Here is a 26,927-nt window from a genome sequence, read left to right as displayed (position 1 = left end):
CATATGAGCGTACGAAACTTCATGCATATTGTTTGGTGGAAACCAAAAAAGTTGACACATTGCGTATTTTGCATGTAGATTACCAAAGCAGCAGACCCCACTCCCCAGCAACATGTAATTGTTAAACTCAGCTAAACAGACTTGACGAGGTCAGCTAATTTAGATATCTTTGTAATTGGGAAGCTTAAGGTGAAGGATTAGCATTGTTAGACAATTATCATGCTCCAAAAGCTTAAGCAGAAATACATGCAAGGCACAGCGTACTAAATCTCATAGAATATAAACTCTAATAGTATATTAGACAACCACTAAGTACTAAAAACTGGATTAGGATTCTCTCAGGATCCATTATATCCGGATCCTCCGAATTACCCACTCTTCTCATTCTCCTGTCTTCTGCAATCACCAATCACTGCTGTAAACAACCCGATACGCGCCACTGTAAATTTACTGCTGCAAACTCGAACCCTCATGGATCAGAAGAAGCACAGCACAACGAACCCTTATGGAATCCAAGTTTTAACACCATATCATATAACTATTAAGTCTCAAAAGCTTAAGTAAAGACAAATACACGACACAACGAAACCTCATGAAACCAAAACTTTGATAATATATTAGACTCAAAACTTTAAACCACCAAAAAAGAAAAGCCGACAATGCATATTAAACTAACAAAAATTCCTCTTAACATCAATTGTATGCATAATTGCTTTGAATTTACTTTGTCAAAATTGAGATGTGGTTTGAGTAGATCACAACTTTTACATTTATGCATTGCTCCTCGCTTTCTCAGACATGCCCTTAAATATATTAGTTTTTAGCTAACTACTTTTTACATATATCATTAATTGCTGTCCCCAAAAACATCATATGAAAGTGTCAAATTGTGAAATCCCACCATTCATTTATTTTCAGCATCTTAAAAAAGGACTCCTTCAAGAAATGAAATGTGGTCAATGTCACTCTATATTTAGAAATTTATGAGATTAGATTTACATTTACGGATTTAGATACTCCTACCAAACTTAGGTAAAAACAGATAATATAATTAAGATGTTTATTTCTTCATTAAAGTGGGCAGATGCAGCAAACCAACTTGAGCTAAAAACTGCTAAACTAAGATTAAGCATAGAGATGCTTTGTCCCATTGTTTTAAATGGAACCCACCATCAAACTGAACATGTGGAGTAATTTTTTAGTGTGTCATTAAGTGTAATAATATAATTGGTTGGAATTTATTTTTTCAAATTTATAACCAACCGTATTATTACACTTAGTATAACATGCAGTGTTCTCGACACGTGAAATTTTTTTCCAACATGTGGGGCCATGAGACTAATGAAGTTTGAAGCCCTCATGAGAAATGTCAGAAACTTAGAAGTGGGAGATGGGCAAAGGAACAGCAAGGCGAAGGAAAGGTCTTTTGTTTGAGTTTTCCTTTCTCCTTTATTGCTTTCCAATTCTTCTTTAATCAACTCCCTTTCTTTTCTTCCATTCCCCCCTCTTGTATCTTTCCACAAACCCTACCCCTACTCTTATGCCAAGGCTTGAAACAGACTTTACAAAATCAAATATATTTAATTTTGAAATTTATATATATATTTTCCGTATACATATATTACCATCACACCAACAACAAAGTTACATCACTATAATTTGGCCTATCACAACTAGATATTGATTTCGTTACAAGTCCTAAAACTAAGTGAGTCGAATCTGAGATGAGTGAAGACAAGTGCTAAGAGGCTACTTTAATTGAGCTAGTTACATCTAGGTATTGAATTCATCATAAATACAAATAGAGCAAGTCAGTTGAACTTAAGACAAGTGGAGATAGCTGCCAATAAACCAAGTGAGTTGAATCCACAACAAAGTTAATAATCAAGTGAGTTGAGCATGATATGAGTGGAAAGAACAGCTAATAACCCAAATGAGTCGAAATAACAATAAATTAAACTGCTAACTAGATTATTCTTGTATCCAGAAGAATCAAGTCTAAGACATCACGGACTATATTAATACAACTACCATTAAACCAAAAACTGCTTGGTTCAAAATCAAATTTTTATAACCCAAAACAGAATCCAGAAAATAATCACAACCCAATTACATACCATTAGTCAACATTACAACAACTACCGATATATGAGTCCTCATGACTAATGACTCATGACCCAACCACTATACTAGTTCAAAATCGCCAAACTTGATCGGGACCACTTGTATAATGCCAGTCTATGCCAAAAACATAATCATGGACACCAAATGTCATAATACAAGTTGTTAGAATTTTTTTTCTTTTCAAGTATCCAACCGTTTCTATTATGATACCTGGTATACCGAAACTGTATTACTGACACACTGAAAAATATCTTTCTTGCAGTAACCCCCATCCCCATGTAGTTGCCTAATGGTGCCTAAATAATACAGCCTCATTAACTTTGAGCACACGAAATAGCAATGGAAACAAAAGAAAATAGCAATGCAAACAAAAACAAAGAATAAAATGGCTGCAAACAAAACAAGAACAGTCCCCGCACGTCCGTCGGCAATCGCGCGACGCATTCTCATTTTGTTTTCAAAAAGTAAAGAATAGAACTAGTCATCTATGGAACTTGAATTCACAACTAGAGAGAAATGTTCCTAAAAACGTAATGTAGATTAGTGTCGTTTCTTTTTCAGACAACTGTATGTTTACACTTAATAATGATGAGAGGTTTGTAAGAAACTACACAATAAGTTGGTCATAATATATGAACATGAAACTCGCCGTCAACTTAAATCAAATTTAAAACTTTTTCATCCCCAAGAAAATGAAGAGCAATACCATTTATAAGTGCCATCTAAAAATGAAAGAAAACTATATGAATTCCTGTATTTAAGAGTCTTTGTGATTTCAAACTCTCATTTTCTTTTTAATATTATATTAGTATTCTTAATATAGATTAGTATAGTATACAGTTTGTATTGAAAAAAAAAAATCAAAAAGAAACTTAAGCTTTAGCACCACGAGAAGAAATTTTTCAGTATGTCAGGTGCACAGCTCACTATATTAAGAGCTTGTTTGGATGTGTTTTTACAATGACTGAAAGTGTTTTTGGTGAAAATATTTTTAGAATCAATTTTTAGTAAATATGCAAGCGAATCCTGAAAAATCACTTAAAGTTTTTCCTGGAAGAAGCACATAACTGGTGCTTCTTACATAAAGCAGTTCAAGTGCTTTTAGAACCCAAAATCACTTTCTCTAAAAGCACTTTCAATCATTTTAAAAGTACATTCAAACGAACCCTAACTCTAATAATACAACTAGTTAAAAAAAAAAAAAAAAAAAAAAAAAAAAAACCCAACCAATTGTAAAATCGCCGTGTCCAGCACTGAAACGGGCTCAAATACCTTTCCGTTGATTTCGGTGTTTTTAAAATTCTGTTCTTTTCTGTTTGCATGAAGAGGACCGCGCATTAAAATCCTCTATCCTCCATCGGCCGCGATTACCGCAAAAAATAGAAAGTAAATTTTCAAAAAGCGAAGAAAAAAAGTTAGAGAGAGAGAGAAAGCGAGTGATGAAATGGATCGTTGAGATAATTACAAACAAACATTCTATCTTTGGATTGTTTGTATAAAAACCCAATTTCTGTTTCCTCCTCAATTCAAGCTCTGCGTTTTCCCATTTTTTTTATGTTTTGAGCTTACCAGCTGGTTCGTTGGTTTGTTGGTTGCTCTGGACATCCGACCCCAGCTGAGCCGGTGGTTTCCAGATCCGGGTCGACCCAGAATTTCGGCGGGTGGGTCGTGCATGGTCATTGGGTCGGCGGCAGGGGATGGGTTGCGTGAGCTCGAAGCAAGCGGTGTCGGTGACGCCGGCGATCGACCACTCGGGCGCCTTCAGGGACAATGTGGGAAACTCGGGTCGGAGTCGGGTCGGGGTGGGGGAGGTGGAGAAGAAGAGTAAGAAGGGGGCTGAGTTGAGTAGCGAGTTGGGTGAATCGGGAAGAGCGAGTTCAAATGGCGGCGGCGGGAATTGTCACAAGAGTAATAATAGTTATCCCGAGTCTCTGAGTTTTAGATTGAGCAATCTGCATAAGTATGTGGAGGGTGAGCATGTGGCGGCTGGTTGGCCCGCGTGGCTCAGCGCCGTCGCAGGCGAAGCCATTCAAGGGTGGGTCCCACTCCGTGCCGATGCATACGAGAAGTTAGAGAAAGTTAGTTTCTCTCTCTCTCTCTCTCTCTCTCTCTCTCTCTCTCTCTCCCCCTCTCTCCTTTTATTTGATTTTGTTTGCAAAGTTTGTGTCTTTTTGTGTGATGATACTGATTTGTTTGGTTTTTGTTTAAAAAGTTTTGGATTTTACAGAAATGTTGAACACAAACGTTTGCTTACACTTTTATAGAAAGTTGGCATTTTTGTATAGAAAGTTGGCATATTTTGTTTAGAGTAGTTTTTGAACCCGAGTTTCATCCCGTGTAAATTAGAGTAGTTTAGAATATCGACCGGTTAAAAAGCTAGAAACTTTAAGCACTTGCTTGAAATCGACGGCGTGCATCAGGGTAAGCTTACAACAGCTTACCATTTTCAGATTGTTTGGTAAAATGCAAGGCCTTCAAATCCAAACTGGTGTTTCTGTGACTGCTTTTTCTGCTGTCTAAACTTTCGACATGATTAATTTTGCTGCCCGGAATATGCACATGATAAGTTTTCGATAGGATCATAATCTCATACTTTTGTTATTGTTTGTATTCCTCCTTGCAAGTATTAGTTGATTGTGAATTGTTAAAACTCTGTTCTTATTCGATCGCAATTCCTTGAATAGATTGGACAGGGTACATATAGTAGTGTGTTCCGAGCACGCGACCTTGAAACTGGGAAGATAGTTGCTCTGAAGAAGGTGCGGTTTGACAATTTTGAGCCTGAGAGTGTCAGGTTTATGGCACGAGAAATCTTGATTCTTAGAAGGCTTGACCATCCAAACGTCATTAAACTGGAGGGCTTAATAACTTCCCGATTATCATGTAGCATATACCTTGTGTTCGAGTACATGGAACATGACATTACCGGACTCTTGTCTAACCCTGACATCAAGTTCAGTGAGGCACAGGTATGCTTGCCAATGCCCTTATGAATAGCTGCTGTTATCATGCTAGTTTCATAGGCTTCATCTCTCGTGATGTTCTACTTCACCCTTAGTCATCTGTTTATCTATCCACTTTCAAGCTGACATTGGCGGTGCTGTTTTTGATTTTGTAGATTAAATGTTACATGAAGCAGTTGTTATCTGGACTTGAACATTGTCACTCGCGGGGTGTAATGCATCGGGACATAAAAGGATCAAACCTTCTGGTGAGCAACGAAGGGATTTTGAAGGTGGCTGATTTCGGATTGGCAAACTTCTGTAATTCTGGGAATAAGCAACCCCTTACGAGTCGTGTTGTCACTCTATGGTATCGTCCTCCTGAACTTTTGCTTGGATCGACTGATTATGGAGCTTCAATAGATCTATGGAGTGTCGGCTGTGCATTTGCAGAGCTACTGATGGGGAAACCTGTTCTTCAAGGGAGAACAGAGGTAATTAACAAACCATAATACATGAATTCCCGTTATCAATCTTGTTATAATAGTCTGGATGTCTACCAACACGACAGTTTGAATGCAGAGTCCTCCCCGTTCTAATTATGCTTGCATAAATCAAGAAATTAAGTATCTGATTCTCTTAAGGCATGTGCTTACAAGAACAAACTGGTTGATTCTCTTAGGATGCGTTGGATTGTTTGTCATACTTTGCTTTGACTTCTCCAATTCAAGTTCTTATAAGCATTTTCCACAGGTTGAACAATTACACAAGATTTTCAAGCTTTGTGGCTCCCCACCAGATGAATACTGGAAAAAGTCCAAACTTCCTCATGCAACTCTATTTAAGCCACAACAACCCTACGATAGTTCTCTGCGGGAGACCTTTAAAGATTTGCCTGCAGCCACGTTTAACCTACTAGAGACTCTCCTTTCTGTAGAACCACACAAGCGTGCGACTGCCTCCTCTGCTCTTGCATCAGAGGTAACTCGCAAAATAATGTAATATGTACCTTAAACATTGGTTTGCATCATGCAGATTTTCCTAATACAGTATTCTTCATTTACCACTTCAGTATTTCAAAATGAAGCCTCATGCATGTGATCCGTCAAGCTTGCCTATATACCCACCTAGCAAAGAGATTGATGCAAAGAACCGGGAGGAGGCAAAGAGGTGAGTGGTTCTCGAAAATTGAGTATAGTCCTCACCAAAATATGAATTTTGAAATTTAGTATATGGCCACTGAATTTTCAGGAAAAAAATTGGTGGGCGAGTTCGTGGATCTGAAACACGAAAGCCAACAAGGAAGTCACTTGGGTTTACTAAATTGGCACCAGCAGAGGTATCTCTCTCTCTCTCTCTCTCTCTCTCTCTCTCTCTCTCTCTCTCTCTTCCCTTCATGTATGTTTGTGAATCTGCGTGTTATAATGGTAACCACTAGGTTCTTATTGACACTCAGCTTGTCTTGCAGAACTTGGCAGTACAGTCTCGAGGTTCTTATAAAATTAATGGCACTAACGGACATATTCTTAAGGAAGATGATTCAGTTCTGGGTAGGGAGCTTCCAAAGCCGTCAGCTGGTAAAGTAGAAGACTCTTCGCATGTAAAGAATGCATCTCAAGGAGACATTCCCTTCTCCGGTCCATTAGAGGTTTCTACATCAAGTGGCTTTGCATGGGCAAAGAGACGAAAAGATGAGGCCAGAAGATCTCATACTCGGTCTTTTTCAAGAGGACACATTTTTAACGCAATAGAATCTTCAATCACAGTGCATACAAGGAGTAACTTTGACTCCAAAAGGCATGAAAATGCGGAGCTTATGTATAAGGGGCGCAATGATTCAAGAGGGCATGATTCGTATGAGATTGCAAAGCTCGCGATGCTGAAACAATGGGGCAAGCTTGAAAATCCAGATTCCTTTGATGCTTGCGATGGGTACCACTCGCAGGAATTATCGTTGGCACTTTATCAAAGGGAGGAAATGGCAGCTCACGGTGATATGGTAAGTTTGTAAATACAAAAATCAGATGCATCATTATTTGACTTTTGACGTAGAACTCCCAGTTTTCGCATTACCTGGAACACCACAAGGAATACTGTCTCATATATCTTGTAGCTTTTCTTTAATTATTCGTTTGTTTGGTTGAGTTGAAAATACAAGTAAAAGGCAAACAAGTTTTCTTTTTTTATGATGTTATATATATTCACCTAACGTATTTAACCTCATTAACAGGGGTTTCAACTTCAAGATCAAGAAGACAAGGTTGAATTTTCCGGACCCTTGTTGTCTCAACCATATAGAGTTGATGAATTTTTAGAAAGACATGAGCGCCACATCAGAAGAGCGACCCGGAACTCATGGTTCCATAGAGGTACAGGACTAATACTAATTTTTCCATCTCTTCTGCAAGCGTTTTCCCCATACCTAGTGGGTTGGGGAGGGAGAACGATACATAAACGTGTAGCCGACTAATATTGTGATAATTGCAATGGCTGTCTTTAGCTAAATATTGTGACTTTTGAATTGCAGGTAAGAAGCAGGGGAAGTAATCATATGATGGAGAGACTTTGAGTAAACCAGAAAAGGAAACAGGTCTCGACGAGAAACAGATTATACAAGAGTTTAGCCTGGTAGCTGGCATTTCCATCTAGGTGGCTTCATCCACAAGTTGAGGAATTGAAAATCTCCGCCACAAGCTCGGTGACAAGGCGAAGAACTACCCTTCCACTTTAGAATATCCGGGAGGGGAGGAAAGCACGAGAATGATTGGATCAGTTGTCTAGAGTAATGTTCTTTCTCTCTTGTTCGAAACTTTTTGTTTGTTGCCTGATTAGCTCCTGGTTTCCTATATTTGTCAAGTCCCATTGGGCAAATGTGTAGATTAGTAGCGATGGTTTCCGAGGAAAAGCCGTGTAAAGTCTCTTGTTTCGTAGCCTTGTAGGCTTAGGCATCAGTTTCTTGTTTGGTTCTTCCAAACTGCTTAGTTTTCAGAAGAGTCTTGAAGTGAAAGAATAGCAAAAATGGAAGGAGGTTTACATATTAGACAAGCTCAGATTGTTGCACATATAGAACATTTTGAGGCCCAAAATCTGAGAGCTTAGGACAAACCTCAACTTCACATTCAGATTTAAGTCCAACCTAACTTCACATTATGTGAAGTTGAGAAATTAGAAAGTCATTCAATTGATGGAGACGTCGTGCTATGAGTATACTGCTACTATAATGTCCCGTGTTAATAAAACAATAGCATGTAGAGAAAAACTTATACATGATGATGTATTCTCCACGAGACGTCATGGTGGCTCGTGTATTCGTGTCATGGCATGGAAGTGAGCCGTGAGAAGGGAGGAGAGAGACAATATCTAGGGAGTGCACTCGATTTCATGTAACTTTTAGCCTGTGATTGAGAGAAATTAGAAGAAATAAGGATGTCAAGGCGATAAAGGGTAGTATCCCAAACCAATTATGTGACATAGTGTAAAAAAGTTAAAACATTTATGACGACACATGATAAATTTGGAACACCTTTGGATATGTTACGTTGGCGTCCCCATCTTATGTAAGTCTCTATCGGATATCCCAAAACCTTAGCCGCAACTACACCTTGTAATCTTAGTGTTGGATTCTCATGTCAAAGAATCATATGGCTGGCTTTGCATCAGCATCAGCAACTAATTAGTTGGCCGGCTTTGCATCAATTGGATGAAAACAAATAAAAAACAACGTTAAGATGGAAATTAAAGGCATGGGTGGAGTGAAGGGCTCTCCAACCTCCATGATTGTAATGTAAAGGGGAACATGAAAAGGAACCAATGGCCCAAATCTGTCACCGCCACAGAACATGGGTCTATCTGCATGGTTATCCTCCACTCAAACTTGGTACATCATAATGTTATTATGACAGTATCTTAAGTCAATCACGTATTATTATGCATGTAATTTTTCTAAGTGACGGTCCATGATTCCCTTGAAATACTGCCACATTGATATTCACGTTACATTGATACCCAAAGTCAATGACACATTGTTATATGTTTTAAATTTTACGTTGCGTGATTGACTTGGAATATTGTTACAATGACGTTCAGGTTGAATGAAAGTTCTCTTTTTATACAAATCTTAATGGTGAGCATCAAGGGCGGGGTCGATCGACCATCCACTCACACCCACATTTGGTGGCCAACATTAGTTAGGATCACATTTCGCATGAGAAATTTCTACATTTGAATGTCACTATAACAATATTTTAAGTCAATTACGCATTATATTTTACATTTTAACTTCCTCACCTGACCGTGTGTAATTGACTTAAGATACTTTTACAACAACATTCTCATGCAGTGCACATTCTTATGCAGTGCTCTATGGTGCACATCAGGTGCGGGACTGAGTGACCAAGCGGCACTCACATCTACTCTTGATGAACACCATAATGGAAAGGGATTCTCTCTGGATCCCTTCCGCCTAATCCTTCTCATCAAACAATTTAGGCTCTTGAAATTTGATCCAACGGTTAAAATTATTATAACTTTTAAAGTGGGCTCGTGTTTTTACCCATTAGATCAAATTTCAAGAGCTTGAATTATTTAATTAGGAGGATTAGGTGGAAGGGATTCGGAAATGATGCTTTTCCCACCATAACAATCCTCATTAGAGAATTTCCAAATATTGTTAACCACCGAATAACTAGCACTTGTCAGTACCATTCAAATTAATTAAAAAGGAGGTCCCATATTTTAATCAAAAGAGTTGTCTGAAGACTGAAGCAATTGGGGTTACTGTTACCATAATAATTACCTTCGTAAAACACATGATGGTGAAGCAAGGTGAAGTTCAGTTTTCCACAAATATCATCTTCGGAAGAAATTTTTCAGTATCTCAAAAATATGGTCCAAATCGGAACAAAAAGATATGAATTTTCATAGGAGCGAACTTCGTAACGAGAGAAAGCTTCCTTGAAGTTATTGAAATTTTATTTTAAATATACAACTACTTATACTATGATATTTAATGTATCAGACCGTGTACATAGTGCACTGAAAAATCTGTCCACATGTGGCAGGCGAGATCTCACTTGCATGATCATCTCACCAATTGATATATATTCTCTCAGAATATGCTGGGATTGCACATGTCATGCATGGAGTGGCTGGAATCATTTCGTGGGTCCCGCTTTAAGATGATAACGGTAATCGCACCGTTCATGTTGTTGACTTTGTGACGAATCACCTCATGGCATGCACGCCACGTGGATCTAGATCTCATTGACCTTATGGTCCTATCTTCTTTCACCCCCAACATGTCCCTCTGATTTCTGCGATTTCTGAGATGACCATGTTCCTTTGGTTACAAGGATAATTAAGGAGATTAACAAAGTAATTAACAACTTAAGATCCTCATTGGTATTGTATGGTAATTAAAAGGGAGTCTTAATAAAACACTTATAATACTGCTTATTTTTAACGTTAAGAACATTTTTAGTCTAAAAAATGACTCTTGGTATTATTTACTTACACTTTTATTTTGTCATTTTGATTAAAACTAAAATTTTTGAGGACTTTTTGTTAATTTTCCTTAATTAAAACCAATCCAATAATGCATTTCATGCTATGAGAAATTTGTTTCCTTTGCTTGCTGGCTTGCTTTTTTTATCTCATCAGTTGTATAAAACACGTATGATGAGTGACGGCTCCACTAACGTTCGAGTCCTGCTGCCAACAGTCATCGTCGATGCGCAATCTTTAAATTTTTACGTAAATTCATAACGGTGACATATGATAGTTAAGTGTCACGCGTAAGTCATTCCGACTCAAGATTGCAGATATTCCTCAATGCTAGTGGTGAGTGTAACAGATCTCCCCCTAAATTCTATTTTACCCAAAACAAAATGGTGTGCGAGCTTCATCTTGTCTTTGGAGAAAAATTGCTTCATCCTGCACCTGTAAATTGGATTAGGCTACTTACCCGCTAGTCAATGATTTTAATTAATCTTTTTTGTTGTTGTCAATTTTAATTAAACTTTTTTTTGTTTTGTAAATTACTCTTTTGAATATGACAAAGGCTGCTGTCACCTAGTATTACGGTCTCGTGGTATTCATCTTCACTTGTAAGCGAAAGGTCTTAGGTTCGATTCTCGTCAAATTCGAGTTTGAACTATATTATTGATAATCCATCATGAGACTAAGTCTACTCCTTCCTCTTAGTGTAGATATAATTGATTGTTTAAAAAAATATATATAAAACATAAAACAAAAAACAAAGGTTGCTTGCCCATCACCCTACATTAAATTGTCACCGTCCATTGCATGAATCGGATGAAAAGTAAGTAAATGGGCGGCAGTGATTGGTGCCTTAAGAAACCTGACCTGCTGTACGAAGCAAAGCGACGGCCCAAAACCTTGACCCTGAAGACAACCAAATTAGGCGGCCCATACTTTGACAACACGTGAGAGCAATCACGTGGTGGTTCCAGTTGCTTAACGACATCGCTCGGCGCTGAAAGGCTGTCGTGTTGCCGGTAACGAGCGAAAGACGTTCCGGGAAACGTAAACACGCGACGACGTGACGTTTTTTTTGGCACGTTATGCAATATGATTGTATAACTTCTTGGCCCCACTATCCTCAAAAGATGAACATTGGAACTTCAAATTTGAATTCTTGGATTGTAAATCAAAGCAAATCAAAATAAAGTGTCTTTTGATATAGCCTAAGATCGAGAATATTACTTAGGTACTCATTAACGAGTACTTATTTTATTATTTTGTCTGATTTAGAAATTTAAAAATCTCATGATAAATCGTTGTTGTTATTGTGCATTTTGAAGCAGCATATAGTTGAAATATATAAAAATAAAAGCTAGACAAAACTTAAATTACACATCTATGATTCGTGCAACGATCAAAGTAAAAATATCTTGAGAATGACCCTTTATAAATTGTTTTCAAATGAACTTGAGTCGCTACTATTCAGCACTTTTAAGTTTCTGACCATGCTAACCTTTTGTGATTAAAAGAAAGTAAACTTGCTCAATGCTTATCAATCATGAAACGGAAAATATAGATGATGAGTTTAATATGTAGTAAACATGAATCATTTTTGTGTTGAAACCATAAGTTTAACTAAATATTAAGGGTAGTGTCATCCACACACATTTTTACTTCTCACACAATTCTCTCAATTCTCGCCCATCATATCAAATGAATTAAAAAAAGATAAATTTCAAAAAAAATAACCAGGGTGTATGGGAGGTAAAATGAATGTGTGAATATCACTTCCCAATACGAAAAACAAAGTTTGACGAGGAAAAAAAAAACTTTTTATTTTCACTATTTTCCTTTACGGTTTTACCAGTGTATAAAATATCCACGGAAGTATTGATATTTTTCATGAAATATCTAAAAAACAAGGATCGATATGTAAATGAGTGAAATGCAAACTTCATCCTATATTGACGATATATAAAAAAAAACAATGAATATCAATATTTTTCTAAAACCCACTTCAGATTTCGAATTTTTTATTTTTGATTTTTTTAAAGAATTTTTCTCTAATCTTGACTAAATCTGAATGAGTTAATATACCCACTCTATTACAACTTTCCATAACTTTCGTCAAAGACAAGGGATATTGATATAACCATTAATATTTTATAAATTTGTATATCGTTAATTTTTTTTTTTTAAACAAACAATATTATCTATCGTAAGGGGAGAGGGATGGACCTAGTAGCAATAATGTGGTTCAAGTGAGAATTGAATCTAAGACATCTTACTTACAAATAAAGAGGAATACAACTAGATCGAAATACTAAGTGACTTGTATATCGATAATTTCACTGTATTAATATTTTCACATACATCGATATTTTTACACTAAGGAGAGAATTCGACTAAATCACACAATGAGCAGCCTAATTTGATATCGAATTCATCATGTATGATATTCGAATATAAGATCTCTCACTTTTAAACGAAGATAAATACCACATATCGTAGTACTGAATAACACTTACATCGATATTTCAAATGTTTTACCTGAAGACCAAAGAAACAAACGTAATCTTTTTCCTTTTCAGGCAGTTACAGTGGTCTTAATTAACTCATAACGAATTTAATTCATTGATCGATTAATTTACCAGTATCGTATTTGCCACGTCGGACAGCTGCCCGCCCGATCCCTCCCCGCGCTGCCCAACCGAAAAACAGAAAAACATAAAAAGAAGAGAATTAAATTTTTTTTTTTTTTTAAAAAGAAAAAAAAAAGGAAGAGTTGCAGAAGACGCACAGGTGCCCCAAGCAGACGAGGAGAAGAAGACGGGTCGGGTCGGGTCCTAATAGCTGCTTTCTCCTTCTCAGTCCACTTCTCTTCTCTCTCTCTCTCGCTCTCTCTCTCTCTCTCTCCCCTCTCTTCTCTCTCTCTAGAATTCGCTCGAATTCCAATTCCCTTTGCTTTTCCATTCCCAAAACCCCCACTCCCTCACTTCGTCTCGGGAATTCAATTCCCCCTTTCGATTTTTCTCAATTGGCGATTTCTTTCGGGATTTTCGTTTCGCCGGAAGGGTTCGGCTCGTTCGGGTCGGGTTTTGGACCGTTGAAGAATCGGGTAAGGGCGAGATCTGGCTGCGTATATTGTTAGGGATCGGAATTGTGATCTAATTGGAGCTGGTTTGGATTACCGTTTTGGATCCGATCGGGGGAGAAACAGCGCCATCTGATGGCGCTGTTCAGACGATTCTTTTACCGGAAGCCGCCGGACCGCCTTCTTGAGATCTCCGAGCGGGTATACGGTACGTTGCCGTTTCCTGTTTCTTGAGAATTTGAGAAATTCTGGTTTTTTGGTGCTCAATTGTTGAGGTTTTTTGGTGCTCAATTGCTATGCGATTGAATTTGCTTCGAAATCGATTGAATTTTGTTTTTTTAGTGCATTTTGTATGTTTGGGGATTCTTTTAGCTCAAAATTGTGAACCTTTTAGTGTAATGTGGATTGATTTTAACTTGTTTTGGCTCCGAATTATGCAGTTTTTGACTGCTGCTTCTCGACCGATGTGTTGGAAGAAGATGAGTACAAAGTATACTTGGGTGGCATTGTAGCACAGCTGCAAGACTACTTCCCGGATGCTTCTTTCATGGTGTTTAACTTCAGAGAAGGGGATAGGCGGAGCCAAATTTCCGATGTGCTTTCGCAGTATGACATGACAGTAATGGATTACCCTCGGCAATATGAGGGATGTCCTTTGTTGCCACTAGAGATGATTCATCACTTCCTTCGTTCGAGTGAAAGTTGGTTGTCATTGGAGGGGCAACAGAATGTGTTACTGATGCACTGTGAAAGAGGAGGATGGCCTGTTCTCGCATTTATGCTTGCGGGTCTTCTGTTGTACCGTAAACAATACAATGGGGAGCAGAAGACCCTTGAAATGGTTTACAAGCAGGCTCCTAGGGAACTTCTCCATCTTTTGTCTCCTTTAAACCCACAGCCTTCGCAGATGAGATATCTTCAGTACATTTCGCGACGAAATTTGGGTTCTGAATGGCCTCCATCAGATACACCTCTACTTTTGGATTGTCTGATACTTCGAAACCTTCCGCTTTTTGATGATGGAAAAGGTTGTAGGCCTTTCATACGTGTTTTTGGTCAAGACCCTTCTACACCAGCTAACAGGATCTCTAAGCTTCTCTTTTCAACTTTAAGGAATGAAAAGAATACCCACCTCTATGTACAGGTAATGTCTACTTCATGCAACGAAATCTGATTGTATAAGATGAAATATTTTTGAAGCATTCTTATGAATCCTAATCACAGGCAGAGTGTGTGCTGGTGAAAATTGATATTCGTTGCCGTATTCGAGGGGATGTGGTTCTTGAATGCATCCACCTGGATGAAGATTTTGTTCGCGAGGAGATGATGTTCAGGGTTATGTTCCACACAGCATTTGTACGGTCAAATATATTGATGCTCGGTCGTGATGATATTGATATTCTTTGGGATGCCAAGGATCAATTTCCAAAGGACTTTAGAGCAGAGGTATGTTATTGTTTATTATCTGGATGTCCTTTTCTGAAGCTATAGGAGTTGAATGCATACTCAAATCTGTATCAGGTACTTTTTCTGGACGCTGATGCTGTTGTGCCTAATATCACCACAGTTGTGGCAAGTGAAGAAAACGAGACAGGGAGTGCTTCACCCGAGGAATTTTTTGAGGTGGAAGAGATATTTAGCAATGCATTGGATTCACAGGAAGTGAAGGCGGATTTCGACACTTCCATGGTTCACGACAATACTCGTAAACATATAGATCAGCAAACAGTCTGGAAGGAGGATTTAGATCGTCATGCTTTTGTAGACTGTACATCAGACGATGGAAAGCACAAAAAGGACAGAATGGAAAATTCTAATAATGATGCGGTGAAGGACATTGCTGTTGATGATGTGAAGTACAAGCTCGATGAGGTGGATTCCAATGTCGATGCTGTGAAAGACATTGCTGTGGATGATGGAGATATGAAGTCAAATTCCATCCCAGTTGCTGCTGATGTGCGGAGTCATACTGGAACTAAGGAAGTGGTAGAAGAGGTGCGCCGGAAATTGGAAGAGATGGAAGATATAACTAATGAAGAAGACTTGGCTACACGGAAGAGATTAGAGACCAAGGTTGCACAATCAAAACTGAGTGCTGAGGTCTCTAGACCAAAAGCTGAGAAATTGCAGCCACCTGCCTTTAAGAGACAGCCTTCATTTAACGCCAAAGTAGGTGTAGAAACTACGGCAGCAAAACAGAAGTCTAAACAACAAGAAACTCAGGGCACTTCGGCAAAAATAGCAAAACCAAATGCGGTGTCTAGGTGGATTCCCCCTAACAAAGGCTCTTATACTAATTCAATGCACGTTTCCTATCCACCATCAAGATATAATAGTGCACCAGCTGGTTTTGCCGGTGCTGCTTCTTCAAAAGATACAAATGCAAATGCTAAACTGAAGGCTTCTTCTGGAACTGCGGTTTCAAAGGATATGGAAACTGAACTGAAACATAGTAAAGTGGACCCTTTGAAGCATTCAAAGTCTGCACCAGAGACACTAACAGAGACATCCACATCCTGCCTGCCATCGACGCTACCACCAATCCAAGAGACAGAGACTTCCTCTATTACAACGGAACATACTGATGCACAAGTAGTTTCCCCTTCACCTCCACCTCCTCCTTCACCTCCACCTCCTCCTCCACCTCCTCCTCCACCTCCCCCTCCACCACCTATGTCTCATATATCTTCATTGTACAGTTCTCCAAAGCTTTTGTCACCAGCTAGACCATTGTCGCAAGTAGCTGCAACAGCACCTCCTTCTCCTCCTCCTCCACCATCGCCGCCGCCTCCTCTGCTAAGTTCTAATTCTGTCTTCTCAAAGCCCTCTTCAGTCTCGTGCTTGTTTCCATCTTCTACCCCGCCACCACCTCCACCTCCACCTCCACCTCCTTATGCCTCGTCATCTATCACGCAGAATACTGGTATAGCTTTGGTCCCTGCACCTCCCCCTTTCCCTCCACCTCCGCTGCAATCTGGTGGGCAGAATAGTGGCACCATAATGCCTCCACAGCCTTCTTCGTCTCTTTGGAAGGTTGGGTACTCTTCAGCTGTTCATGTTATTGTGGCAGGTTCTCAAAATTCACCACCGCCGCCTCCCCCTCCACCTCCTCTTACTGCAAGTTTATCCAAACCTCTTGGAGTTGCAGTACCTACTCCCCCGCCACCACCTACTCGTGGTACTCCACCTCCTCCTCCACCGCCGCCTCCTTTGCCGGGAATTTCATCTACTCCACAACCCCCACCATCGCCTCCGCCTCCAATGCAAGGAACTCCACATCCACCGCCACCACCTCCTTTAGTTGGAGCTCCACCACCACCCCCACCTTCTTTACGTGGAGCTCCACCGCCACCGCCACCGCCACCCCCACCACCTCCAATGCAAGGGGCTCCACCTCCACCACCTTTACGTGGAACTCCACCTCCACCACCCCCACCACCATTTTCAGTACATGGAGCACCTACTCCACCACCACCACCTCCAATGCACGGAGCTCCACCTCCACCACCACCTCCAATGCGTGGGCCCCCACCTCCACCGCCACCTCCAATGCACGGTGCCCCCCCTTCGCCGCCACCTCCAACGTATGGGGTCCCACCTCCACCGCCCCCTCCAATGCGTGGGGGGCCACCTCCACCACCTTCAGGACGTGGTGCACCACCTCCGCCACCCCCTCCAATGAGTGGGGGAGCGCCTCCACCCCCTCCACCACCTTCAGGGCATGGTGCACCACCTCCTCCTCCACCTCCCGGTGGAGGCCGCGCTCCCTCACTACCTGGAGCACCACCTCCGCCACCACCTCCAGGAGGTCGTGGTCCAGGGCCTCCTGCTCCACCTGGACTTCCTGGTGGTGCTCCTCCACCACCACCCTCATTAGGTGGCAGAGGACCTGCTGCTGGCAGAGGGCGCGGACGTGGGATACCTGCCACAGCGCCTCGACGCTCCTCCTTGAAACCACTACATTGGAACAAGGTGACAAGGGCGTTGCAAGGAAGCCTGTGGGAGGAACTGCAAAGACATGGAGAGACTCAAAAGTATTCCATCTTATTTTTCAACTTATTATTGCCTTGGTAGCTGTTTTCTGCCACAAAGTTTTTTTGTTGATTTGATGGATCTTACATGTTCAACATACACAAATGTATTTTATTTCAGGATTGTTCATTTCAAATCACTAATGTGCTTCTCTTTTAATCTAGTGCGCCGGAATTTGATGTGTCAGAGATAGAGAGCCTTTTCTCTGCTACAGTTCCAAAATCTGCAAACTCAGGAGATAAAGGAGGGCGCCGCAAGCCTGCTGGTTCTAAACCTGACAAAGTTCAACTGGTAATTTTATGCAATTGGTTATTTTACTGTAAAATCATATCTTCTAAAAGTTATGCTTGATTTTTTTGAACAAAAAAGTTATGCTTGTTAAAGGTGATTCTTCTTTTATATTTTGTGGGTCTTCCTACCAGTTATGGGATTTGATTCTTCTGTTAGAATGTAACTATCTGTCAACCATCTCTCCATGTCTCTAGAGTTTTTGTTGTAGAGTTGCACTTGTATTGATAAGTTGGGTGTGTACAATGCTGGCTATATTTGTTAACACGGAGATTTATTTTGATGAATATTTTTTTTTCTCTTTTTTCCATATAATGTCAGATGCTATTACTTCTCTCCTTTCTTACTGTGATTCTCTTTGTACCACATTGTAGGTTGACCTGAGAAGGGCATACAACACAGAAATTATGCTCACAAAAGTTAAGATGCCACTTCCTGATATGATGGTAAGCTGATACAGTTGAATTTCTTCTTACTCATGATTTGTGAATATAGATAATTTGCATATCTGATGAGTCTTCTCAATTGGCTTTTTACTTCCCGAATAATTTAAAGCTGATGTTGTAAATGAACACTTTTCATACTTAGCTAATTATGTATTTATATGCACGTTCTCAGGCTGCTGTTTTAAAAATGGATGACTCAGTATTAGATGTTGATCAGGTGGAAAATTTAATTAAATTTTGTCCTACTAAAGAGGAGATGGAACTTCTCAAGGTGTAGCCTTTATTCTTTATTTTATTTTTACTATTTTGATGGTTATTTTACTCTTTTTACAACCTGACATGGCTCCATCTCCTCATTAATCATATGTTTTCTTGCTTGTGATTTCTGTTGTTTAGAACTACACTGGTGACAAGGAGGCCCTGGGGAGGTGTGAACAGGTATGACCAGATCAAATATATTCTTGAAGTATTTGTCGTAGTAGATTAATTATTATAAGAGCATCTCCAATGGTAGTATTAATATTTGCATCTCTCCGTTGGAAAGTTGACTGGCCAACCAAAATTGTATATTACACATTTCAAGGGATTTTGCATCTCCCATTATGATTTAAATTCTATACTGTGCCCCTTATACTGTGCTCTATGAAGTCATAATATTAAGGAGACACACATCAGTCCATTCACTACTTATTCAGTTTAATTTTCAAATATTCCTCGAATATTACTACACGTATAAATGTGGCAGCAATGGAAGACTTGAAGATGGGCTGATAATCGGTAAACATCAATAAAGGATTTCCCTAGACTGTTGAAAAATGAAAGATTCTAAGGGATATATTTCGCTTGTCCTTGTTTAAGATGCTAAATTGCACTGCTACTGGTTTAATTGGTGTGTTAAATAGACATAGGAAAAACCCAGACATTTAGTGAGGCACCAGAGCATGTTATATGAAGTGATGTTAATTCAGGCGGAGTCATTTCAGATTAGTTTTTGTGATTGTAGTTTTTTGAGTTTTTGAATATTGTTTTCCTAAAAATGTTTTATGTTGCTCAGAAAATTTTAGTAATAGCAATTATGTTTTGAGTGCATATTGGATTGTAATGTCCCTTAAATACTTATACAGCTATAACTAATTGTCAGATCTATAAACTCTCTGTATATTTGTAATGTTTCAGTTTTTTTTGGAGTTGATGAAAGTGCCTCGGGTGGAGTCAAAGATGAGAGTATTTTCTTTCAAGATTCAGTTCAACACTCAGGTTTGGTAGTACCTGCTGTTTTGTTCCCAATGCAGTAAATGGGACCTAATGTATGTCTCTTTGCATCATTATCTAATTATTGACCTTTTTTGCAGGTCTCAGAATTTAAAAGAAGTTTGAACACAGTAAACTCTGCATGTGAGGAGGTATGTCAGCACTACCAATGAATTGCTTCCTGCAGTATATAGATACCGATTTTAACTTAGCTACTCTATTACTGATAAATTAGGTTCGGAACTCTTCTAAGCTGAAGGAAATTATGAAGAAGATTCTTTTTTTGGGGAACACTTTGAACCAAGGAACTGCAAGGGGTAAGTTATATTGGAATTTGTTATGTTTGTTGACTTAGAGCATGTAGGAAGGTTCTTTTACATGTTGCTTAAAGTAAGCACTTTAGATAATCTATTACTGTAGACTGGGAGGTGGGAGGTGGGAAGTATTAAGATAAATTATATGAATGCAAAGCAACTGCCTCATATCTCCAAATGGCTTTCAATTTGATTTAACCATAGGCAAGTCCTTTCGGAAAATTGTGCTTCTGTTTTGAAATTATGATCACTGTTGGGTTCAAAGAGGAGGATTTAATTAATTTTTATGACACTTTATTCTGAGGCATGTGCTTCACATGCTGGAGCTTAGAATTGATCCTGGACTTTTTATCTGGGCCTTGGAATTTATCCAGGAGAATCAAGAGTTACTGGCAGAAGCAACTTTTATATTTGAAACCAGCTATTTCGTGTTCCATTTTAAATTCCTATCTGCGCTTGGCTTTATTTTAGGTAGCCTCCAAAATAATATGAATTGTCAAATGTTTTTGTACAGGTGCTGCTGTTGGGTTCAAGTTGGACAGTCTGCTGAAGCTCTATGATACGCGTGCCTCTACTAGTAAGATGACACTCATGCATTATCTTTGTAAGGTACGTTTCTTAAATATTTTTGGTTATGTAATGAATAACCAAAGCGGGGAATAAGAGATCTAGAACTGACAAATAAGAGATGACTGCTTGCAAAATTTATGTTTTTGTTGCCAAATGTTTTGAGATACAAGATTACTATCATATTTTGAGTCTCACGTTTGGCTTTCTTGTGTCTTAGATCCTTGCTTCTAAATCGCCAGGACTTCTTGATTTTTACCAGGACCTTGTCAGCCTGGAGCCTGCAACAAAGGTGAACATTTGTTTCCTTGGTGCTAATTCTAAGCATTGTAATTAGATTTTGAATGTGACAAATCTTGTTTCCATGCAGATACAATTGAAGTCTTTAGCTGAAGAAATGCAAGCTTTAATCAAGGGATTAGAAAAGCTCAAGCAGGAGCTGACGGCATCAGAAAATGATGGCCCTGTGTCAGAAGTTTTCCGTAAGGTATGTAGTCTTTCTCTTTTAAAATTTATAAAGCTTTGTTGAAAGGCCCTTCATTTCTTCTTCTGTTTTTTTCCCGTTCCCTAACAATTTCTTCGTACTTGTTTTGGTTGTTGAATTTCTAGACATTGAAAGAGTTCATTACTGTTGCTGAGACCGAAGTGGCATCTGTGACAAACCTATATTCTGTGGTGGTAATTTGCTAATTATCGTCTCCTAGTCGCCTGTCTTATTTTGTATTTTGTGATCTCAATTTTGTCATTTGCTTTTGGTGGACAGGGTAGAAATGCAGATGCTCTTGCATTATATTTTGGTGAGGATCCCGCCCGCTGTCCATTTGAGCAAGGTTAGTTGCGGATGGGGTTGGGGGGTTTTTGAATTTTGTGATTTTTGGGGCCTTTATGCTATTTAAGGGGGGGCTGAGGGCTTCTCTGAATGCCTACAAATGCACTATTTTCATGCGGTAATAATGGAGCTGACTTAAGCCGTATTAAAACCCCTGTTTTGATGACTGCAGTTACTGTGACTCTCTTGAACTTTGTTAAGTTGTTTCGGAAAGCACACGAAGAGAATATCAAACAGGCCGAATTGGAGAAGAAGAAAGCCGAAAAAGAAGCTGAAATGGAAAAGGCCCAGGGCATTAACCTCACAAAAAAAGCACCAAAATAGGTGAAGGATATAGTCATTCTATCGCTACATGGGAAATCAAGCTCTCCTGCCATACAGAAGAGTGTTCAGTCGCAGTGTTGCTAACTAGTGGCAAGGAGCATATGCTTTTAACCTCCTGGTCGGAATCCCCTTCTCAGAACTAGTGCAAAGGAAAGCCCTTCGAGATATTATTTGGATGAGGGCGGAAAGGGCAACTATTCGAGTCCTGCAGCATTTGAAGTTTTGAACCATGCATGAATCTTAACTATACATGCTTGACAAGATGTTCAGTCAGACGATCACGGCCAACTGATCAGTCATGTGGGATATCATACAAAGAGACCGGACCTTGGCTCTCACTCTACGGTTGTGTACCATTCATTTAGAAGCAAGGGTTCCCAAGGCAATCTGGCTTCGTCTGCCACCATGATGTCGGATCTGGCCCCCTCTGGCATCCTTGGGAGAGCAAAGTTCAGTCTCGGTTCACAATCAGGTTTCAGCTTTCATCATTCGTTTGGCATAAAATGTACAGCGCCAAGGAAGATGCCGTTGGGATCTGTAAATCCCACATCCCTGCTGTGCCGTGGAACTCCTGTAAATCACACTAACCCTCTCTCCGTAGTTTAGAATTCAATTCATTTTCCTGTAACATAAAATTTAGTTCCTCGTTACATTGAAATTTTGGATAGGAGACCCCTTCGTGATAGGCGTTGTATAGGGAATCAGGTTCAGAAAGAAACTAGACGACGACAGGGAATTTTTAAAATTTTTAGGGTAATTGTAAAATAAATACCAAGCGCAGTGGCGTTTTAGGATTCATACAGCCGACCCCGTTTAATGGGATAAGGCTTTGTTCTTGTTGTAATTGTAAAATAAATATAGGTTGGTTTAAGAAACTGACTGTTTCTTCCTTATGGTTGTTAGTCAAAAAGTATATACTTAAATTCATGAAATTTCAGAATTTCCATATTTTTAGAGAAATTTATGATTTGCATCCTCTATCAATTTCTCAAAGAGTTTTAACTATCAAACGAATTGATGGCTGAAATTTCCTGTTTAGGAATACAAATTTAAAAGATCAGAAGAAAACAAAAATACGATTATAATAATACGACAAATCACAGTACAAACATCTTCATCATAAGTAACAAAGTTAGATTTACTATGCCACGTGGGAAAAAACATGCATTCAACGGAAATAACAGCCCAATTATTAACTAACCTTGTATATTTCCAGAGTCACCTGCAACTTTTTCAAATTAATAAAATGAGTCCCACAATTAAACATGAAATTTGGACCATCAATTAAAACTTGTGAGCTAATGCTCACATTTTTTGTGAAAAGTGTAATTGTTGAATGTTCGTAACATCGTCATGTGATGTCATAAATATCTCTTGTATATCATGCATGAATTTAAAAAACCGTATGGTGTGGTGAAAATTTCACGAAAATATATTTTAGAATGATTTTTGCAGTTTTTAGCAAAATCAATCAAAGACCGTGAGCTACATTTTTTTTTTTGGGTGAAAAATGTGATGACTGAGTTTCAAAATATCCTTTGCGTACACAATAGAACATCTTTGAAATTTTATGCATGAGTTTATAAACCGCTGCAAGATGTAAATTTTATATTGCTCAATCACTCTGGTACAATTCATTGGAATTTGACCAATATTATCCCCCTAATGCTAAACCAACACAAAACTAACTTCAATATCAAAAATGGAAAAAGAAACAAAGAGACCAAAATGTATCATCTACACTGCTAAAGTTGCCAAATTCTAGTGGTTGGGAATGAATTTCAGGTCTATATTCCACACGGTATGTTCTGGGTTTGATATCTAACGCTCGTGAATCACACGATGGTGGTAAAAGAGAGGTTGAAATTCACACGATGGTGGTAAAAGAGAGGTTGAAATGCCTTTGTGAGTCTTGCCGGCCCCTGAAAAAATAAACTGTTGTGACAAAGCTACCAGGTAGTCCCTTTTTAAAAATAAAATAAAATAAAAATGGAACAAAGCAACTAAATAAAATTGGAATATAATAATCATAAGCAAAGTTGTGTATACAATTCTCCTACTTTAGAGAGGACGCTTTTTTTTATGTCAAGAAAGTTGCCTGGTGTGAGTGATTACAAGCAAAAGAAATCATGCCTTGAATTGAAGATTCAAACTAATTTTTTTTTTTTTGGCAATGCCTTTTTTATATTCTTTCCTCTAAAAAAAAAAAAAGAAAAAGGAATGAACTAAAACTGGATTGGTTTGAACTTCGAAGGGTTCCCTTCAATTTCTTGAACCAAAATTCATGGAAACACTTTGACAGCCTTTAAATCTCCACAACTTTCTTCGTCGTCTCTGCATTCGATCCCTCGAGAACTCGGCTTGCAGCTTTGCAAGAACAAAAAGCTCACAGTTGTATCAAGAACAACAAGAATTGAGTACAAATAAGCAATGAAAACACCCTCCATGGCCATGGAAGATCCGAGCTGTCCTGTGAAATGGTAGGCTCGTACGAGGCGGTATTGGAACAATGCTTCAACTGCAGCTAGGGTTAAGCTGACAGGCAGAGCAAGAGAGAGAGCAGTTGAAGTTCTTCCTCTGATCAAAAGACAAGCCTTGAGAATTGCTAAGTAGCCGCCACTCTTTTGTGTACCTGATAGAACCAATGCAAGATTGCATATTATGAGTGCATTGGCAAGAACAATGGAGTACAAAACTGCCCCAGATGCCGATAAGAAGAGGAGGATGTTAGGAGAAGAGAACCCGGATCCTTCGAGGACATTGAAGGCGATGAACAAGATAGAAAAGACGGTTGCATTGGCAGAGAGGATAAAAAACGAGTTGTAAACATGGGTGTGGAGGAGTGGGGTGTAGAGAGAAATTGTGGAAAGAAATGATGGGTGCGACGAGGAATTCAGTTTCTGGTGGCGGCTGAGAGTTTGGATTACAAAAGATTTGGTTATGAGGAGGAAGGTGAGGGAGAATGGGAATGTGAAGACTGAAGAGGTGATGGTTTGGGAGAGCTTGTGGTTGAGAATGGTGAAGAATTCCAAGGAGGGAGGGAAGCCGGCCGCATCGAAAAGACTGTGGAGGCGGTTATAGACGGCGGCCAAGAGGGCGGAGCTTGAAGGAAGAAGTGCTTGAGAGACGAGAACTGAGGCTGAGAAGGGTAAGGCAATGAGTGCAGCAGTTGAGGTGAAGTATTGGTAGTTTAGAAGAAATATGTGGACTGATCTTCTGAGAATTTTGCCTGCTGTTTCCATTGCAAGAACTTTTTGAGCCTTCTTGCACTCCAAGGGAGAGGAAATTGATATGAAATTGGGTGTGTCAATCACAAATTTGGGTGTGTATTAGAAGAGAAAGGTTTATTTCTCCTCTCTTCCAAATTTTTTTAATGGTGTGTCTCTCTCTCTCTTAATTGGTGGGTTAGGGGAGAGGATTAGGAGGTTGGTGTTTTGGATTGAAGGACTGGCCAACAACTGAAAACTAACAAATTTGGAGAGTTGGAGTTGTTTGGGAAAGCTATTGGTTTCATCAAAGAAATTGATTTGGACTCTTCTGGGGTTAGTTGTTTTTGGTGACTTTGTAATCTCCAAATTCCCAACAACGTAGTTGGCCAGGGGTGGCTGTTGTGGCAATTTCTTGAGTGAAAAATATGAGTAGAAACAAACCTTTGTTTTGGATTGCTTCAATTACACTTTTTATATTTTGCTTATTTTTTTGTTTCATGATGATATCATTATTTTTTTTTTCTTTAACTCCATTACAACTAAGACAATCAACCATTGACAAAGCATTATTCCACTAAGTAGGATCGGTTGTATGAATCCTAGGACACCACTGTGCTGGGTTTTGTGCTAAGTCTTTTGTTAACTCCAACTACTCCATGTATTTTCTTAAAGTCTCTTTTCAAGTATTTCTATGTCTTCATTTACCTCTTTTTATTCTGAGTTTCTGTCTCATAAATCCTCATTACTACTCATTGAAAATTTTAATTTTCTTGTGGGGTTTCAACCCTTGACTTAACTTCAAAGAATTGTTGTTGACTTGGATATAAATCATGGGAAAATGTCAATCCCACATTTTTTTTTTTTGGAAAAACGTTTATTAATTAGTTTGAAAAAATCATTCTGCATTCTTTCCAAATACTATTAACGATTCCGCATTCTTTATAGTCATCTCAAACCTCATGCATTATTTTGTAAAAAATTAAAGGCATAAAACTCGTTTGGATATGCTTTTAAAATGACTGAAAACGCTTTTAGTGAAAATGTTTTTCAAACCAATCCTTAATAAAAATTCAAGTTGATCTTGACAAAGCATTTGAAGTGTTTTTGAGACTCAAAATCAATTTCATCAAAAACTCACTTTCGATAATTTTAAAAACACTTTCAAACAAATTCATAATTATTGCTTATTGGTTCCTGATCCTCAATTGATTAGCAATATATCTGATAATTAGCAAACTCTGTTACTCTGAGATAAATAAATAATAGTTATCCCATTCACGCCACGTGTAAAGTAGGCCCTTCATTCCTTATTTGTAATGTTTCACGTGCGAAGAGTATAATTCTTAGCTTGCAAGATAATTATAATAATAGCTACTTACGAAATAAAAGGGAAAAATAAATGTCGAAAATATTAAATACAAATTGGTTTAGATTCAGATGTGATATCTTCTTATTCTATCAACAATTATTTATGACAGGTCATAATAATAGAAACATAATCCTCACCGTCGATATTCGTATTAATTAAATCCAACGATGATGGATGCCTCCACTTCTTGACTTTCTGAACAATTGCACGTCATCCATTTTGTCATGATTAATTGTAATTTTCTTCTGCACGTTTACATCCACATTAGCATAATAAATTTTTCCCTAATATGTCCTAAATATTATTGATATTGTCGATAACTCAACTTCTCAATTGTATATATAAAATATGTTATGAATATATTGTTGATAAACTTGACTTGACTTTTTGAAATAAATGTTGTTAATCTTAATGGAGAATTTGTGTTACTGTGAGAGCAAGTGGCTTTTTAAAAATTGATTGATTTAAGATTTAATTAATTAAATGAACATAGCAATTGTACACATGCATGGTTATTAAAATTTTGAAAATAAAGTTTACAAAAGGAGAAAAAATATAAATAGTTAGTCGCTAAACTTTTTGGTGACGACCTTCAAACGATTTTCGGTCATTGGAGAGGTTGTTCATATATTTAACGATTATTTCTGAGTAACTATT

General features: G+C 38.6%; 3 protein-coding genes across 5 annotated transcripts; 2 read left to right on the top strand and 1 right to left on the bottom strand.

Moving 5' to 3' along the window:
- The first annotated feature begins 3,457 nt into the window (after nt 1–3,457).
- LOC137710600 (protein IMPAIRED IN BABA-INDUCED STERILITY 1) lies at nt 3,458–8,522 on the top strand. The gene is made up of 9 exons (XM_068449669.1): nt 3,458–4,202; nt 4,809–5,093; nt 5,243–5,560; nt 5,820–6,047; nt 6,139–6,236; nt 6,318–6,405; nt 6,535–7,065; nt 7,297–7,435; nt 7,594–8,522. The coding sequence occupies exons 1-9, from the start codon at nt 3,822–3,824 to the stop codon at nt 7,611–7,613; spliced, it is 2,088 nt and encodes a 695-aa protein (XP_068305770.1). The 5' UTR covers nt 3,458–3,821; the 3' UTR covers nt 7,614–8,522.
- Nucleotides 8,523–13,325: 4,803 nt separating this feature from the next.
- Nucleotides 13,326–22,795, top strand: LOC137711659 (formin-like protein 20). Of its 3 annotated transcripts, none has more exons than XM_068450914.1 (17): nt 13,326–13,849; nt 14,082–14,785; nt 14,866–15,087; nt 15,163–17,675; nt 17,838–17,964; nt 18,336–18,407; nt 18,580–18,678; nt 18,804–18,845; nt 19,584–19,664; nt 19,760–19,810; nt 19,894–19,975; nt 20,487–20,581; nt 20,760–20,831; nt 20,910–21,026; nt 21,149–21,217; nt 21,303–21,369; nt 21,541–22,795. In XM_068450914.1, the coding sequence occupies exons 1-17, from the start codon at nt 13,777–13,779 to the stop codon at nt 21,690–21,692; spliced, it is 4,638 nt and encodes a 1,545-aa protein (XP_068307015.1). In that variant the 5' UTR covers nt 13,326–13,776; the 3' UTR covers nt 21,693–22,795. The 3 variants fall into 3 exon arrangements, 2 of the variants coding, with proteins under 2 accessions (XP_068307015.1, XP_068307016.1); XM_068450915.1 differs by having other exon boundaries at nt 21,308–21,369; nt 21,541–21,678; XR_011065082.1 differs by lacking the exons at nt 21,149–21,217; nt 21,303–21,369; nt 21,541–22,795 and having other exon boundaries at nt 20,487–20,549.
- Nucleotides 22,796–23,958: 1,163 nt separating this feature from the next.
- LOC137711658 (uncharacterized) lies at nt 23,959–25,121 on the bottom strand. The gene has a single exon (XM_068450913.1). It carries the CDS (start codon nt 24,932–24,934, stop codon nt 23,975–23,977), a length of 960 nt encoding a protein of 319 aa, XP_068307014.1. The 5' UTR covers nt 24,935–25,121; the 3' UTR covers nt 23,959–23,974.
- Between the last annotated feature and the right edge of the window lie 1,806 nt (nt 25,122–26,927).

This window comes from Pyrus communis, chromosome 12 (genome assembly GCF_963583255.1).
Source record: "Pyrus communis chromosome 12, drPyrComm1.1, whole genome shotgun sequence".
Classification (NCBI taxonomy): domain Eukaryota; kingdom Viridiplantae; phylum Streptophyta; class Magnoliopsida; order Rosales; family Rosaceae; genus Pyrus; species Pyrus communis.
The sequence above is the reverse complement of the archived record's forward strand: the minus strand, read 5'-3'. Positions and strand labels throughout refer to the sequence as shown.